This window comes from Haplochromis burtoni, unplaced genomic scaffold (genome assembly GCF_018398535.1).
Source record: "Haplochromis burtoni strain Fernald_Lab_line unplaced genomic scaffold, NCSU_Asbu1 Contig_37, whole genome shotgun sequence".
Lineage (NCBI taxonomy): Eukaryota > Metazoa > Chordata > Actinopteri > Cichliformes > Cichlidae > Haplochromis > Haplochromis burtoni.
Window position 1 is genome coordinate 2,408,703 of NW_024582398.1, and position 17,187 is coordinate 2,425,889.

General features: G+C 40.7%; 1 protein-coding gene across 2 annotated transcripts in view; it reads right to left on the minus strand.

Moving 5' to 3' along the window:
* Window positions 1-17,187, minus strand: part of LOC102314119 (disintegrin and metalloproteinase domain-containing protein 12) — a 77,843-nt gene that overhangs the window by 11,401 nt on the left and 49,255 nt on the right. For both annotated transcript variants that reach the window (XM_005919503.2, XM_042219747.1), the window contains exons 7-12: window positions 13,446-13,511; window positions 12,785-12,856; window positions 12,214-12,383; window positions 11,133-11,217; window positions 9,456-9,604; window positions 2,950-3,127 (exon numbers count right to left, since the gene is read on the minus strand). In XM_005919503.2, the coding sequence (XP_005919565.1) occupies window positions 2,950-3,127; window positions 9,456-9,604; window positions 11,133-11,217; window positions 12,214-12,383; window positions 12,785-12,856; window positions 13,446-13,511 (720 nt within the window). The remainder of the gene's footprint in view (window positions 1-2,949; window positions 3,128-9,455; window positions 9,605-11,132; window positions 11,218-12,213; window positions 12,384-12,784; window positions 12,857-13,445; window positions 13,512-17,187) is intronic.

Sequence of the window (17,187 nt, forward strand, 5' to 3'; positions counted from 1 at the left end):
TCAGGTATTCTTCGTATTTTCAGATGCAATTCTTCTGAATACAAATGTAAGCAATCTACAGTAATTACTTTGCTTACTAAACTGGCTCGATAATTTAAATAGGCAAAGGTTATCTTAATTTATATACAACTATTTGGAATATTTAAGTGAAACTTCAGCAATCAACATTCCAAACTGCTCACTTTTTAGCTTGAGTAAAAAACAAACAAACAATCAGGTACATATTTAGTATTGATAAGCCAAGCACTTCTGCAAGGAATCTATAGCAGCCTTAACTCTTCTGGGAAGGCTTGTCTTTCCACAATGTTTAGGAGTGTGTTCGTGTGAATTTTTGACCATTTCTCTAAAAGCCTCTCCTCTATTTCATCCCAAAGCTGTTCTTTTGGATTGAAGTCAGGACTCTGTGCAGGCCAGTCAAGTTCTTCCACACCAAACTTCCTCATCCATATCGCTATGGACGTTTGCTTTGTGCACTGGTGCACGGTCATGTTGGAACAGGAAGGGGCTGTCCCCAAACTGTTCCCACACTACACTGTTCTTGAGTTAATCTGAAGGCCACGTGAAGTTTGGAGGTCTGTAGCTATTAACTCTGTGGAAAGTTGTGCACTATTAGCCTCAGCATCCACTGACCCCGCTTTGTGACTTTACTTGGCTTACCGTTTTATGCCTGAGTTGCTGTCATTCCCTGTCACTTCCACTTTGTTATAATTCCACTATTAGTTGACTGTGGATATTTAGTAATGAGCACATTTCACACCTGGACTTGTTGCACAGGTGGCATCCTATCACGGTGCCATGCTGGAATTCACTGAGCGCCTGAGAGAGTACCTGCCTAGGTACTTGATTTTATACACCTGTGGCCATGGAAAGGATTGGAACACCTCAATTCAATGATTTGGATGGGTGAGTTAATACTTTTAGCAATAACGATTATGGTTTAGAAAAATTAAACTCCATTTGACAACTTTTGTGAGGCTGAGGCATTTCGGTGAAGACTGTAAAACATCCTGAACATGAGGTGTAGGGCAGACCCAGGATATATCAGAGATATTAAACCTATTAGTGCTCCCCTGGAAAAGCTGCAGGTGCTGGCCAGGGACAGAGAAATAAGGGTGTCCACCCCAGACATAAAACAGAAAATTGATGGATGGATGGATGGATGGATGGATGGACTAGAAAACATCTGTGGCATGGTTGTGATAGATCAAAGCGTTGTGGAAATATAACCTCACTTTAATACACATTTAAAACGATTTTGTGAGCTTTTGAAAAAGCCTTTGCCAAAAGGAGGTTTAAGCTCAGCATACAAATATGCCCTTTTTTTAAAACTATGGTTATAAATTTACAGGCATCTCCAACTTTGTCCAGTTTCCCAAGAACGTTCCAGGTGCAGATGTGGAGGCTGATGAAAAAAAAAAGAGGGGACTGTTCCCAATCAGTGCATTAATTTAAAAAAATATTTTAATCACGCACTTTTAGGGGCAGCTATAGATTCCATTCCATTTATCTGAAATAGAGCAGGTGCGATACGATGACTGACATGCTCTGTTTACATTTTTGTCACTCAGCATGCCATCACTTATTTCATTGCTCTGGTTGGTTTAGGTCACTTAGATAGCATCCAGAGGCATTTTGGAGGGAGAGAGAGAGAGGGCAGATCTACAATAACATTTCCCATCTCACTGTTGAGCACCATCTGTTTCCTGTTAGCCTCTATCGTGACCCATGCACCGCACCAATCAGTAACACTGCTTTCCAATACACATGGAAGCAAGAATTCAATCAAGACTCAGAATATACGATATGCACTTTGTGTGTGTGTGTGTGTGTGTGTGTGTGTGCTTGTGCATATATGATCTCATGCAGGTTGTCTGGACCCCCGAGGGTCAGCTCTTTTCCTTTTGCCATTATAGTCTGAATATGCTGCAAGAGTTGGGAGGAAGTGGATGGATGGAGCTGGCAGGGGACACAGCTGATATGATGGGCCTTCCAAAACTTCTTTCAGTCTGAAAACCATTAAGGGCCTTTCCCATGGTCCCTGGGGCCAAAAAGAGGCAGAGAAGTCACGCTGAAAAGAAGTAGCCAGTGATTGTGAGGAGCAGGACCCAGAGTTTTTAATGAGGCTTTTTAATGGCGGAGAGGGGTGCTGGCTGAGAACTCTGATCTGGCCTGAGTTGGCATGACTCTGCTCAGTTTTGTGGAGAGCTTTATTATTGTTGCTGGCTCAGGTCAGCGGAGCTTATGTTAGCGCTTTGTTTTTAAGGACAAGGCCACTTTCAGTGTGACCCTGACTGAAACTTGAGCAGCTCACAAAAGAACTCATGGGGCGTAAAAGCATAAACAAATTACAAAAGACAACAAGGCGTTCTCTCATTTAGGCTATTATGTAATTCAAAATATCCCTCTAAATCACAATAGATGTCGCCTTCATATTTCATAATTCGATAAGCAGCTCGCCTCTGCTAATTGTCAGCCGAATCACGATTATCTGTTTTATCATCCTGCAGTTGTAACAGTTGGCAACATGCACTTCCATTAAATATGTGCATGCCAATGCAGATTCATTTAAATAATTCACTAGTTGACAGTGTGAAACTGTCAGCAGTGCTTCCTCTCAGTGTACTGTATCACAATTAGACATCAACCCTCGCAAACATGTCTTCTTTCCACTGATTGAATTAATCCATACTCATATCTTTAACCTAATTATCAGAAGAATGTGTTTGCAATACAAAAGCTTTGTGCCATTAGATTTGAAGCTGAGGCGAACTACTAGTGTCAGGGCAGCACGCCCCTCTAGCATGTCTCCTTATTTAATTTGCTGTAGAATGGAAAACATAATTAACAATGATTTATGAGTAGCAGCTAAGAGTTTTTGGCAAAAGCTGCAAGAGACCTGAAAATAAAAACATTTTTTATTTTTTTTATTATGACCTGCAGCACCCTCACCTCCAGTTCTCCACAGTCACACTCCTCTCCCTCCTCCACATAGCCGTTGCCACATTTCTGCCCACCATACAGCACTTTGACCTCTGGCATATTGAAGAGACACATTCCAACGCCTTTTTCGAAACTAGCCGTGAGGTCCTTCCTGCTGCAGCTGCTGAACACCGTAGGAAAAGGATACCTGCGAGTGAAGGAAATGTTACGTGAGTCACACAAATAGAGAGAGAGAGCAAGAAGACAACTGAGATCCCCCCACGAGAGCCCTCTTTAGTCTAATGTAATCAGGGCTAATTGCTGCTAATCACAAAATCAATTAACCACTAGAGCTCAGCGAGCTCTCCAAAGTTCCATCAGCATATGAACAGCACAGGGCCCCTGTGACTTCTCTCTCCATGGAGAGTGGGAGATCTGATTAGACATATTTTATGAGAAAAGGATTATGAACACTCAACCCAAAAAGTGCTTCCTCTGCAAGACGTACAACACCCATAAATTTAGGAGAAATAGGGGATTGTGTGTTTTTAATATTGTTTTTGGAACAGAGAGAGAGGGTGGTCTGCACCGTGGGGAAAGCACTCGGCCCGAGGCTGTGTCTGCCAAAAGCTTTGTTAAAGACCTCATGTGGCTTTATTGAGCTTTTCTGTGATAATATAGTGCCTTAGATGACAGCGTCTGTGTAAAATGTGCATGAATAAGTCCAGATTGTATCTCATTCTTTGTGACTCCTGATACAAAAGCACCATATGAGATTTTTAATACTCCACTGACACAATAAAACTCAGCACAAAGCTGGAATGGATGAATATATACGTAATCTTCAAACTTATATCAGTGCTGTGCTTCATAGATAAGTACATGCATGAGACAATTCGTGGATGATTTGATACCCAAATGTCTCGTTCAACCGGTGTGATGAAGGACCCTTGAATTTTTTTTAAATGTACATTCTCATCAGGGCCCCCTCGACTCTGGAGAGACCCGCCTGAGATAAGCAGATAAGTCTCACTGAATAAGTGACCTCTTTAAAAATCACTTCCTCTTTTATGTGAAGCCATCTCTCACAGTCTCAGTTTTCCATTATTCTCTTATCGTTGTCTTTCTTCATTGTTTATTGTTTCTGCTCTATTGCTTTTATTCTTTTATTGATATTTATTATTTAAATTGTCATCTTGTATCTTGCATTTTGCACCTATCCCCGCCAACTTCACCGTAGATTTATCTTGTTTTGTTGGACCTTAATGATCGGCTTTATTCTGCTTTCTTGCTAGTCTGTAAAAGCCCTTTTGAAAAAGGGTGTCATTTAAATAAAATGTATTATTATCGTGCCATTTTATTATTTATGCCATCAACACTAATGCTGACCCTTTACCACCTCTGCCACCCACGTGCCTGTTCGTGCCTGTGGCTTTAAAAGCCTGATTTTCTTTCCTTTGCATGGGAAAGAGAAACCTTTTCTACCATATAAAACACATCTATCTTGAACCTGGCCACAGCAGCAACGTGCTCAACAACTGAATATTATAGACACAGTCAAACATGAAATCCAGATTAGTAAAACTTTACTGGCATTAATTTGATGATATTTTTATGTAATTTTTAAAGGTTTTTCTGGTGGATTGTTGACAGGAAATGTCACAACTGCAAACAACCCACAATTCTTCACTTCACTGAGGTCAGTATGAATGTAGTAGAGCTGTTGAGACCTACTGGCTGTATTGCACACAAGCTATAAAACACTTACTCTTTGGAATCTTTGACTTCTGAGAAGGAGAAACGTCTGTGTAACTTAATGCTGGCAACTCTTTCAAATTGTGTTTCCCTCTGATTGGGTTTTCACATCTAATACAGCTCTAAATATGTCATGACACTTTGTGAATGTTTGGCACGGCCTCATTCTTGGCTTGTCTTTGATTTCCAACATGTGCGGAGGCGGCTTACATCACCCCTCGCTGCTGACCCCCCCACCCCGTTCGCAGGTTGCATTAGGTAAAAGTGGGTTACCTCGAAGCAGATCTCCAGACATTCTGGATTAAAGCAAAAGATCAGAGTGGCTTTGTAATGAAATGAAATGGTGAAAGGAAAGAGCATTAAAGACAGCTGTAGTAATAACCATAATTGTGCCCTCTTTCCCCCTCCTCCTCCTCTCTGATCAACAGCTGTCAAGACTGCTGTTCAACAAGCAGGGCACTTCCTTAGCAACTGCTGTTGTTGATTTCCTCCTTGCCCCCAAAGCCTGAGCCAAAATTGCCCGTTGAAAAGTTGAACCCCCTCCTTCGTTGCATTCATTCAGTTTCCATGAACTCAGCCCTGCTCTTCAATTACCAGCCTGTGCAATGCATGACAAAACTCTCACGTCCGTCTTTTTTTCTTTTTGTAACTCTTGAGATACACGAGCTGCTCAGGGATCCAGCTGTTCTTTATGAGAGGCAATACACAAATAATTGGTATAGCCTAACAATCTGGAGGTAGGAGGAGGAATAATGACTGTGAAAAGGCAGAGGCACCAATGATTTACAGTGGATGGCATTTAGCAGCTGCAGTCCTCAGGGCTAGCAGGCCATTGCCAAGGCCAGTAATGGCTGGCACATCTGGTGCATATGGTGAACTGGAAATGCTGAAGACAACCACTCATCGTCTCGGCCAAAAGACCCAGTTTGACTCAATCTTGTTCCCAGCTGATCCCATTCTTGTCTTGGTTTAACCCCTTAGCAGTCCTATTAGTCCCCTAAACCATCCAATGTCCCGTGGGCGGTACGTCCGACTGCTAACAGTTTAAGTCGAATTGCCTTGCCTTTACGACAAATCTTTGTTCCGTCTTATCGAACTCAATGTTTCCCACCCACTCATGCTCTAATTCCAGTATAGATTGAATATTTTTTGTGCTCTCTGGTTCATCTCCGACTTATAGTCAGTGTTTGACAGTTGGCTCCTAAGCTTCAGAGGTCCAGCATTTGATGGTTGAAAGAGAGTACAAAACAATCACTGACTACAGTGTAGCAACATCGATGCAAATGGAGAGAGTGGGGATCGGTCTATGATAAGGAATAATTTCTGCACAGCGCACAATACAGAGCTGGAAGCTTTGCTGCTCCAACAACAAGGTAGATAAACTGTGACATTTGTTTGTGTTTGTTTGTTTTGTTTGAAGAGGTGAATGAAGTAAGTAATCTTTAAAGGAAGATATATCTGACAAAATGTCCTGCCTCCCTACATATTTCTTATTAAAACATAAAATAACCAACACACGAGCGTCATCTTAATATGAGCGTTTGCTGTAAACTATGACCTTAAAGCCAAACCCTATTATACCAGTGATTAGTTGCAACGTATCACATTAAAATTCAGAGAGCTGTTAGACCCAAATTTAGCTCAGCGGGGCTTTTTCCTCACAGCTTTTCCGTCCTTGCAGTTCAGATCACAAAAATTCAATTTATACTGCATCTTTTCAGCCATGAAACAGCGATGAGGTTATGAATCAGATCTTCTGCAATATCCAGTGAGAATATTTTTAAAAATACCAAATTAGTCTTTTACTGACATACATTTAGGAATTGTGAACAAAGAAAATTTGAAGCTGAGCATGACAACTGACGAACAAAACGACTGCTGCTTCACCAGATATTTCATATGGATTTTTACAGATTCCTTAATGCAAGTAGAGCCCGAGCTCTAAGCGATGCCATTAGGTCATATGATCTGCTGTTACTCCTTGACGCCATGTCAGCAGGGCCTTGTTGTAGATACTGAAGAGCACTGTTTCCCCACGGAGCCAATTAAACAAGGCGCACTAGTGAGTTCCTGTTCATCAGTGAGGCATGAGTCACATTTCCATGGCATGCCTTTGACTCACTTTCTGTGATTTCTAATTATTTAATGACAAAACATATATATCAGCTTTGTATTACAGTCATTTTGCAACACACTCTCTTTCAGAACATATCAAGGACATGCATGCCCAGAAAATCAGTGCTATCTGCATATACCTAAGAGCCAATATGTTTTAGCTAGAATGACATGTCAGTTTTTCTAAAATTATGAGAATCATTCATCTTTTTTATTTTTGAAAACCAAGACGCTCTATCCCATTTTGATTTGAGCCAAGCTGCTGTTCAGTCAGAATGTAGTCTATACTCTCTTTTTTCATTCTCATGTCCTGCACACCCTGCTGTATGTTTTATGAGCTCAACATCTTACTTTATGGCCCTTGCGATAAACAGCTTCCATCCAGAAAGCTGCACTTTCTGAATGAAAGCACAAAAACCGGTCAATAAACAGTAAACCAGATCATCAAACCTGGAGCTCGGACACAACGGAATAAAATGGAAGAGGACTGGAAGACTAATGCACAACTGTAGTTTCTGCATTAGTCTTTCAAATACATGGATTTCTCATGTTTGTGCACACACATGCACGTGCTCATATGTCCGCAAAAGAGTGATGAGCTCATTTGCTGTGTTTGTGTTTGTGCGTTTGTCGAGGAGATATAATCTCAAAGGATGAGAAATACCAGCGTGTTCTCATTTAGAGCTAATGGGTGGATGCAGAGATGGATAGAGAGGAGGACGCAACAAATGGCCGTGAGCAGTGTGAACAGGAAACAAGCGGTCCTCTGTGCAGATGTGTAGTTGGTACTGGGTCAGCTTGCAGTTTTATTGCCCGCCCCCATCATCTACCCCACAAACACTCTCTACCCCACAGTAACAATGACAAACTGGATCTCATTATCTCCTTTGCCTTATTCCTGGAGCCACAGCAAGGCCAGGAGAGTCTGAAGGGCACCCGTATATAAGCAACAATGTTCCTGTGAACCTACAATTACTCTGTGCCATTTAACTAAAACAAAAGAGACTTATGAAAAAAAAAAACGGTACTCGTGATTGACTGAGTGTAGGCGAGCCTTGCCAGTACTTTCAATTACAGAATGGAGGGGCTGATAATCAGACAGGCATTTGTGGCAGTTCTTTCCAGAGCAGGCCTTGAGTAGAGGTGTGTAAGATAACACGGTTTCGTAAAAATATCTGATTTTCTCTCTAAAAAGAAAAACAGAATTCGGGTAATTTTAGCAAAATGTTTGTAGAAATATAGTGCTTTTAAGCAACTGCAGGGGCCTTGAACTGGACCCATGGGGGAAACTTTATGGTACTGACCTGGAATAAATAAAGAGGCAGAATGAGAGAATGTAGAGTTCCTAAACATCCTTATTTAAATGTATTGGTTCCTTAATCCTGGATTAAAAAGCAGGGCAGAAATATTGAGCAAAGAGGAGGAGTAGAGGGGATTATTTTTAAAATCAAGGACTAAATAATTTATTTCTTTTGTCTGCTATAATAAAAAAAAAAAAGCAAACAGTCTCCGTGGAGAAAAACATGCTAAATATTCATGTATTATTTAATTTGCCTTTATTTAAAGTGTGGCACAAACACCTTTTTTCACATTCAGAGAGGTTCATCATTGCTACATGCAACTTCAGATTCAAACAGTAAGGAGAAGGTGGTGGGTTTTGCCAACATTAAAACTACCGTTTTCAGGGGTCTTCAATTATTTACTTGGGGCTGCTAAGAGATTTTCCAGCATTAAAGTTGCATGTATATCAAAGAATAGCGTCACTGTAACTGTCTGTGAAAAGGGGAGAGCCAGACGACAAGAGGAGGCGAGCAAAGGAAACACAAAACCATTTTATTTCTACTTCAACAAACATTTCTTTCCCTTTTTAATATATTCACTCTGTTGCCATATTTGGCAAAGACCTTGACCAGGAATACCCTCAATCAGAGTATAATGTAAATCTACACTTCTTAAGACTCGGTTGTTTTCTAAGTCTATAATAAGGAATACTGTTATGGTGTTTTTCATGGGCTTGGGCCAAACCAAATAGAGAGGGATGTTTCCAGCATAAACACCAGTCGGAGGCTCCCACAGACCACAAGGCCTTGGCTGAAACAGACACCCCAATGTTTCTTCTCAGAACGTCCTCTGCATCTGCTGGGTCTACTATAAGATGTCAAGACTATGGTGAGCAATTAGATGTAATTGAGCTGTTGAATTTTAAGCCATTTTGTCACTCAGATACTCTTAATGAGCAACTTTCTTGTTTCCACATGTACAGTACACATGTTTAGTCTGCAAGACATCATCTGCATTATGTCAGGGAATAAGTCAGTCAGTGTCTTGTGCTGTCACGGCCATGCACTGCCACTGAACTACTGGCTTCCCATTCGGAGTGAGTCATATTGCCTTGGGGCATTAGCACAGCTGTTGAATCTGCCATAAACCCAATGGCCCAACAGTTAATTGGCATAATTTGCTTACTGCTCAGCAAACAATAAATTACAAGGGAAGAGCATGTGGAATTATGTTTACATAAGATCGCAATCAGGGTTTTTTGATGACACTTACTGTACTTAATGAGTACATTAATTTAAATTAGTGATAGTTTTATATTATAATGATGTATTTTAGATGTGTGCCTGTGTTTTTTAAGATGGGGTGGAGCTGAAACTGTGACTCACCCAGTGGAGGGAGTCATGATGCAGCCTCCACGATCCACAGTCACTCTACAGCCGCACCCCCGTTCTGGCGTGTCATGGTTCATCCCAAAGTTGTGTCCAAGCTCGTGGGCCAGAGTGACTGCAGCACCCAGGGGGTTGTCTGAATGGTCCTGCAAAAGAGATCAATCACAAAACGTGCCGTCTTACCTCATCTCCCCTCAAACCTCTTTACCTCGTGATTCAGAGCTATCTCTGTATTTCCAGGCTAGGCATGAATCCATGAAGCAATATCCATTATTAAATTTGCTCAGTATACAGATCTGTCGCAGCAACAATAGCAGAAGCTAATTAAGAACAGACGTTTCTGATTGCATTCTCTGAGGAAAATACCAAATAACAAAAAAATTAACGCAAGCCAAATTGTTGTTCCCCACAGGAGCCACTGGAGAAACATTACTCAAAACAAGTGAGTGTAATTGCATATTGCCAAGATTAAACAAACAATTCTGTTGAATCTGTGCTTATCAGAGCATTTCGTCTGCTCGACACTGAGGCACAGAAATGAGCTATGAAAGCAGACTGCGGGCTGTCACCTTCAGCTCGCTCGTCAAACTCTGACAGAGGCAGATGTGCTGCTTCATCTTCACAAATAAAGACATCCTCTCGGCAAATAGGTTGGAAGACAAAGAAAAACCAAACGGCCTCGGTGAAAATCAGACACTCAATTTTGGCAGGACAGAAATTAAAAATAGACGGTGTTAGCAGATGCACAGTAAAGATGAACCTACAGTGGCACACAGAGTGAAACCTGATGTTTGCTGGGGATTTTCTGCAAGGTGTTCAAAGCATTAACACACAAAGAGGGCATATAAATAATATACAGTAGATGGCTATCATGGATGCAAAGCTGTACATGTCAGACCACCTCACTTTTGGAGTCTCTCGTCACAGCACGTTATTTTGTAGCACTGTGCAAATCAAGCTTAGGCTGCTGAACTGCTCTGCTGGGGGCTTTTGAAAGAAACAGTCAGCTATTTTGAGTGCAATCCAAATGTGCAGCCCAGATTCATGCAAATAAGTTGGATTCTGTTTCCTGGAAAAACCCCATTCAGACTCATTTACCAACAGATGAGGCTGAGGAGCTCAGGAGGGCATGTCACGCAACCGTCTGTGCTTCGTCTCACCACACCAATGAAATGAAATGACATTTAGGGCTGGTGAATTGAGATTCCTCATGTCTGACATGTCTAAGATTTAACTGCCTGAGAGAGAGAGCAATGAGACCCACAGGGAAAGCCTAACTAATGAGTTCAAAGGTAGCTGGTAAATGAAGAGACACAACCCGGTCAAACACAGTCATCAGTGGCTGGGGGTTAATCCCCATTTCTACAGCCTTAAGTATGTGTGCATACAGTACACAGTTCTATCCTAATGATCCACTCCCTACTTTACCATCTGCAGGACAAGAGTGAAGAACCATCTGGCGACCAAACCTAACCAGCCAGCCAGGCCTTTAAGACTGAAATAATAGGATGACTTGTGCTAATGCAACACATTAAAGTTCTGTAATGATTCATTATTTATGACTTGCATTTTCATTCAGCGTGTGATCCCTTAAAATGTATTAAATACGATTCAGTGGCATTTCCCATGTATACCCTCCTCATACCCTTCTTAAAAACACACTTATTAGCCTACCATGACGATTCCTCCTGACTGCTCCGCTGTGCACATACTCATGATGGGTGCCATACCAATAGTGGTTCCCTGGAAATACACCCCACTGAAAATGAGAACACAGTGGTTACTATATTGCTCAAATATGCAGCCATGCATGTGTTCACACTTCTGTCATCAAAGGCGCCGTTGAGGATTTCTGACCACTAGCAATATGCGGCGTTTCCTGTAACAGAAGATGATGTTTTGAAGACTGCTGCGGGTCCACCAGTGCAAATGTGCTCTGGCAGCTGCATTTCAAAAACATATATTAAGGCTTTCATACAAGGGGCAGGAAGCATTTCATTTGCTTCTAATTTGTCGTGAATGCCAAATAAGCTGAAGCTTTATTCAAAATCGGGAGCATACGGCCAAGTTAGCAGCTGTGTGAAATTATACATCATGTTAGATAAATGCCCACACATCTCACCTTACAGTTTTAAGTCTTTTACTGACAGACCAACAACTACTGTAACACTGCTACTGTTAATATCTTTCCACTGACTAAAAATTATATATTCGTTAAAAAATTCCACCTCATGTTTCTGTTAACATTTGGTTCACTGGCAGCTGTAACAGAGCCATTGTTCTCTGAATGTTTTCTTTTTTAGCCGTGGTTGTTTTGTTAACATTCATCTACCAAATGAGAGGGGTAACAACTGTGTAAAGACCCAAACACCCATCATGTCTCCTTGACAGCGTCTGTGTGGCTAGCATCTACCCACATACCGTAGGATGGGTCGTTCTGTAACTGGTGGACAATGTAGGCTATAAATAATGGTTAAAAATGACATTTTACTTTATAATTTTGTGTTGTGTATTTAAAAAAAATCAAATATGTTGTGCGCTACGGGTTTTGCAGATGTTTTAAAAGGTGGGAGTTCAATTTTTTGTAGTCATGTGTTTATTTTAGAAACTCTACACCACCCAGTAAACTGGGTAGCTCCAAAGAATAACCATCAACTGTACTACTAAGCATCTTTTGTTTAGTTGCGAATAAAGAAAACCTTTCATACAAAGGATTTATCCTAAACACAGGCATTGCATCTCTATGCTACAGTACCTGATTAGCTGGGCGTTGTCATGTGGCTTTTGAGGCAACAGCTTGACCTTTCTCCAGTCCAGGAACTCGTGCAAGGTAGTAAATGGGTCCTGGGTTATGGGACACTTGTCCACATCACTCCACACCTCCAGCCCCACGAGAGCCACACGGATATTCAGAGCCCTGTAGAACTAACAGTTTGGAGTCGGAAGCAGGGAGAGGGATGCGATTATAGATGTGTTTAATATTTTTGCCACTGTCTTTACTGCAAATTACCTATTAACCACAAATGCTATAGAAAAAGTCACTTAAAACCGAAAGTGGCTCTGTATAAGTCCTTAAATATTTATCAGCGTATGGCTCTCCATATGAATAAATCAGCTTTTTGCTTCTGTTGTGTTTAACAGCCACCCACGGCACAATCTATTAAACTGGCTGCATCACAAAATGCTCAGCCAAGTTATGAAATTGATCATCCATTCATAATCCAATCAACCTCTGCCCGCAGGTCGGTCAATTCTCACCAGGCTTAATGTGACCTCTAATAAATCACAATCCACCACTGCATTCCCTCTTTGGATTCAATTGTTACCTTGTCCACGTAATTAGCAATCTCAGCCAGCCGCTGCTTGACTTTGTCCATGTCCTTGCCTTGCTTCTGAAACTGAACAATACAAGTAGAGAGAATGAAGCAAAGTGCTGCCCTCTTGAATGCTTATTACCCTCAAAGATAGTATTTTGGACATATCGCATTATAGTGTAACACTGTATCAGTTGTAGAAATGTCTTCATAGGGTGCGCTCTAACCCCCATTCTTGCCACTGCTGCTGTAGCTGTTATCATCAAAAGGCTCCTCGGTAAAGGTTATGCTGAGAAGATAACCTCAACTGCTTTGTATTATATTCAGAATTTATTCAGGCTCTAAAGCATGTGACTTTGACCCATGTGTCTCAAACTAGTGAGAAACTGTTTCTTCTTTTAGCTTTCTTAAAAGGTCTAAGAGCCCACATAAGGAACGGTCTCATTTGTGAGTCAAGTGGTCAGTGATGTATGCAGCAGGATGTAGATGGAGCTGGAGAGCGAATTGGGGGAGCGAGTGGACGCATCAGAGCTGACACAAAGGCAGTGGTGGCGCCTTCTTATCTGTGTCTCAAGAGGAAGGAAGCTAGCTTGGGATCTGGTCTTTGAGCCTCTTTACTTTGGAAGTCAGCAGGAAGATGAAGAGGATGATGAGACGTTTGACCTCTGCTTACCTCTCGGTTGTCAGCCACAATGATCAGCTCCACATACTTGGTTGTAGTCTGGGCATGGCGTTTATGCTGCAAGAGATAAATGAAAGGGAGTGGACAGGCAACAGTTGGATGGAAAGCAGAAAAGGATGAAAGATGGAGGAACAGGAGATATGAATCCAAGAAAAGAAAATGACAGAGGAGGTGGAGGGTGCAAATAACAAAACAATAAACCAGGGGATGAGAAGAAAGGAGTAGGAGGAGAGGGTAGAGAGAGAAGGATGTTAGTAAGGAGCACTTTACTGCAGCTTTCTGGAAAGGGCAGCCTAAATTCAGCAGGTGGCCACTCGAGATGGCTTTTCACCTGAACTGCACTCTACACAAAAGGCAGCAGAAATGAAAATCAGCAAAAAACAATCAGCTACGCTTCACATCTGACCCAGTAAGAGCCACTAAGGTCACACAAATCTGATAACACTCCAAACGAATCGCTATTGCTTGTTTAGTGCAGTACTGCATGGTCTGTTGGCACACAATATAAAGAAATGAATAGATTTTCTCTATAAAACGTAAAAAGATTTTTGATTTGCTAAATAGATATAAAATAAAATTTTCAGACAAATTTATGGGGATTTTACCAGCTTTTTTTTTTTTTTTTTTTGCACCCAGAGGATTCTCCCCCAGATGGTTATTATAAAGAATGCAGGTTTAACCCTCTGGGGTCCAGGGTATAATTGGCCGTTTTTGACTACTTTTGATTTTACCTTTATATTTCACTTTTAAAAACTGTTTATCTTGCCTTGTTTGGTATCATTATTTTCAGCACAACCTCAAATATCTGAAATTGGAGTTCTTTTTTCATTTTGACATACTATATTAGCACAATTGATCTAAATTCAGACAAAAAATTTAAAATCTTAGTAGAAGAAAGGTATATTTTTACTGTAAAAACCACAAACATGTCTAATGAATCATTTTCATAACTTGAAATGCAAATAGAAATTGCACAATTCTAAAAATTATGCACAAGTTTTGCAAACAACAAAGGTATATGGTACTATTTACCTAAAATTACAGCCAAGGCCTCAGGCGGTTTTTATATAACCATTTAAAACTATTTACAGAACAATCAGGTGTTCTGCATCAAATAAGAAGGCACACAAAATATTTGTGCCACTCCAAAAAAAGAGTTTCTGTCCATTATAAGACAGAGGAGAATACCACAGGCCTTAACCCTGCAGGTCTGACAACAGGAGGTGTATCAGTCCAGTTTTCCACGCGCCGGCGCGTCCGTCGACCCCAGAGGGTTAAGGCACTGGGCAGGGAAGCTACTGAATATTCAGCTCTTTTTTTGTGTGGTCAGAGATTGTGAGTGTTCAACCTGTTTTGAATAGACAGGAAAACGGTGTGAAACTAAAATGACAATTTTTGAAATAATATCAGTTACAGCAGCGAGTATACTTAAGACACAGCATCAAGTCTTGTGCCACCCCTGATTTCTTTGTGTTTTGGTAGGAAAATGAGAAAAACAAGTACAGCAACTGAAACGTTTATAAATGTATATGGAAATACAAAATATAAGGAAAAAAAGGCTTAAAAATCAATATTTAGTTGATCACCTTTATTCAACAGATGCTGGATCAACGTTTTCTGTCAGGTCTTTGTGGATTTCTGCGAGCAGTAAATACTGCTGTAGATTGTTGTTTAGGTCTTCCACTCCACTCTGCCCAATTTTCTTAATGTTTTTAAGGACAGACTGCACACCATGCCCAGATATGCCAAGTTTTTGGCTAATAGCTCCTTGGGAATCACCTCATTAATACAAAATGCTACTTTATGTCTGTGAACCTATATTCCTTTGGCATTTTTCATAGATTGAGCTAAAGAAAAAGAATACAAATTGTGTGTTTTGTGACAGGCTGCTAGTAACAAAATGCCTTAAGAAATGATCTCTGTTATGTCTAGACACAACATTGGAGTCATCCCTTAAATTAGGTGCAGTTTTTAATGCTTGAATAAGCATTAAACAGTACTTGAGTCTGACTCCTTGGAAGTAAAATATAAAGAATAATGGCCTGGCTGAGGATTTTTAAAGGTAAAATTGTTATTGCTAAAATTGTTAGGCTGACATTTTAATACTAAACAGGAGTGTCCAGTCCTATTTAAGTTATTTACCATTACCATTACTGCTGATTAGCAGTAAATTGACAAACATTGAATGGAATGTCGTTAGTGTTTGGGCATAAACTGGTTCATTAAAATTTTGATCTAATGGTATTTATGAAATTAAACTTATAAAATCACCATTGTGATGATGATGCAACTTCTATAAATCCAATTGTAAACGAATTCACAGCCTGTGGTCACAAAGTACATACTGATCACATGCTTTGGCATCAACTACTTGATACAACACGCGGCGCTACAGTCTGTTTCACCTGCATATAGGTACACACATGCACACAATCTTGTTCTTTCCACTCACACACTTGCAGATCCTGCGAGCTAAAGGTTCTGACTTCACACCATGGCCCTCTTTCAACCTGAGCCTCTTTATCCTTGCTGGCCTGGCAGCTTGGATCCTCTCTGCTCTTATCTGCCTCCTCCATAGATAAGCCAGGATGGGCAAGTGTGCTCTAAATACACCCTATGGTGATTAAGTCTCTAGGAGGCCACTGGGGAGGGAAAATACACACAAATACTGTTCTTTCAACTCAGTGAAGAGCAATGTTGTTCTGGAGGAGAATCCAGTCAGTTAGAGTCATAGGTCTAAATGTACAAAAGATACTTTCTAGCATCTTTATCAAAATAAAACTGAAACTGCTATTGGAAGAGGAAAACACTGCTAATTTAAAGTGGAACACAAACCTGTTATCCTATTTATAACATCTATCTTATCTAACATATATCTGGAAAATCTGCATGACACACCCTTTATTGATGAAACTTCCACTGGTGTGCAGAAAAAAAACTCAACCTAGATAATCAACCTAGGTAATGGAGTGAAAGAAGGATGCATCTACAGGGCAGCAGATGCTGATGTGGTATACACCCTCAACCTACCAAAGGAGGTGATGTGATGTCTGTAATTAGTTTAGGCTAGCATGTATAAGCTCATAGTTCTTTAATATGAATTAAAGCACACTTCAGACATGACTCATCCATGTGCTATGATCTGTTTCAAGCATGAAAGACAAGACACTCAAATCATGGTCATTATGGATAGTCACATTTTCAACATGGGTCCTTGTTAGAATTCATGTTGCAGACGTGCTGTCCCTCTCAGCAAGCCATCATATCTCTCTACCCTTTTCAGCCTCATCTGATGTTCATCATCTAAGGGCACTCTTGTCAACACACCTTTTAATCTTTAGACCCTCAAGCAGGGTACTTTGCAGTTCATCAAAGCTACAGTGCACACCTCTGTGCCCCCGTGTAACATGCTGAGATGAACCTGCATGCCTTCTGCTAAGTACAGCAAATAAGACTTTGTGCTTTTTGATGTACTTCTTCTCTCTTTGCTACACTAAACTCTGTTTATTACCATACTCTTTGCTATATTAACAAGACTGCTTGCTAAACTCTTTCGCCATTAGTTAGACATTGATGTCTAAAACATTGTCTCCTCTGTTTTCACATTTTTAACTTGACAATGGGGTTGCGACATTCGACATCCTGATGAATAAACTGCATCTTAGTGGAGATGATTTGCATTCTAATTCTGGCATCTCTTAGCATATAATGAGTGTTAGGGACATAGTGCTTT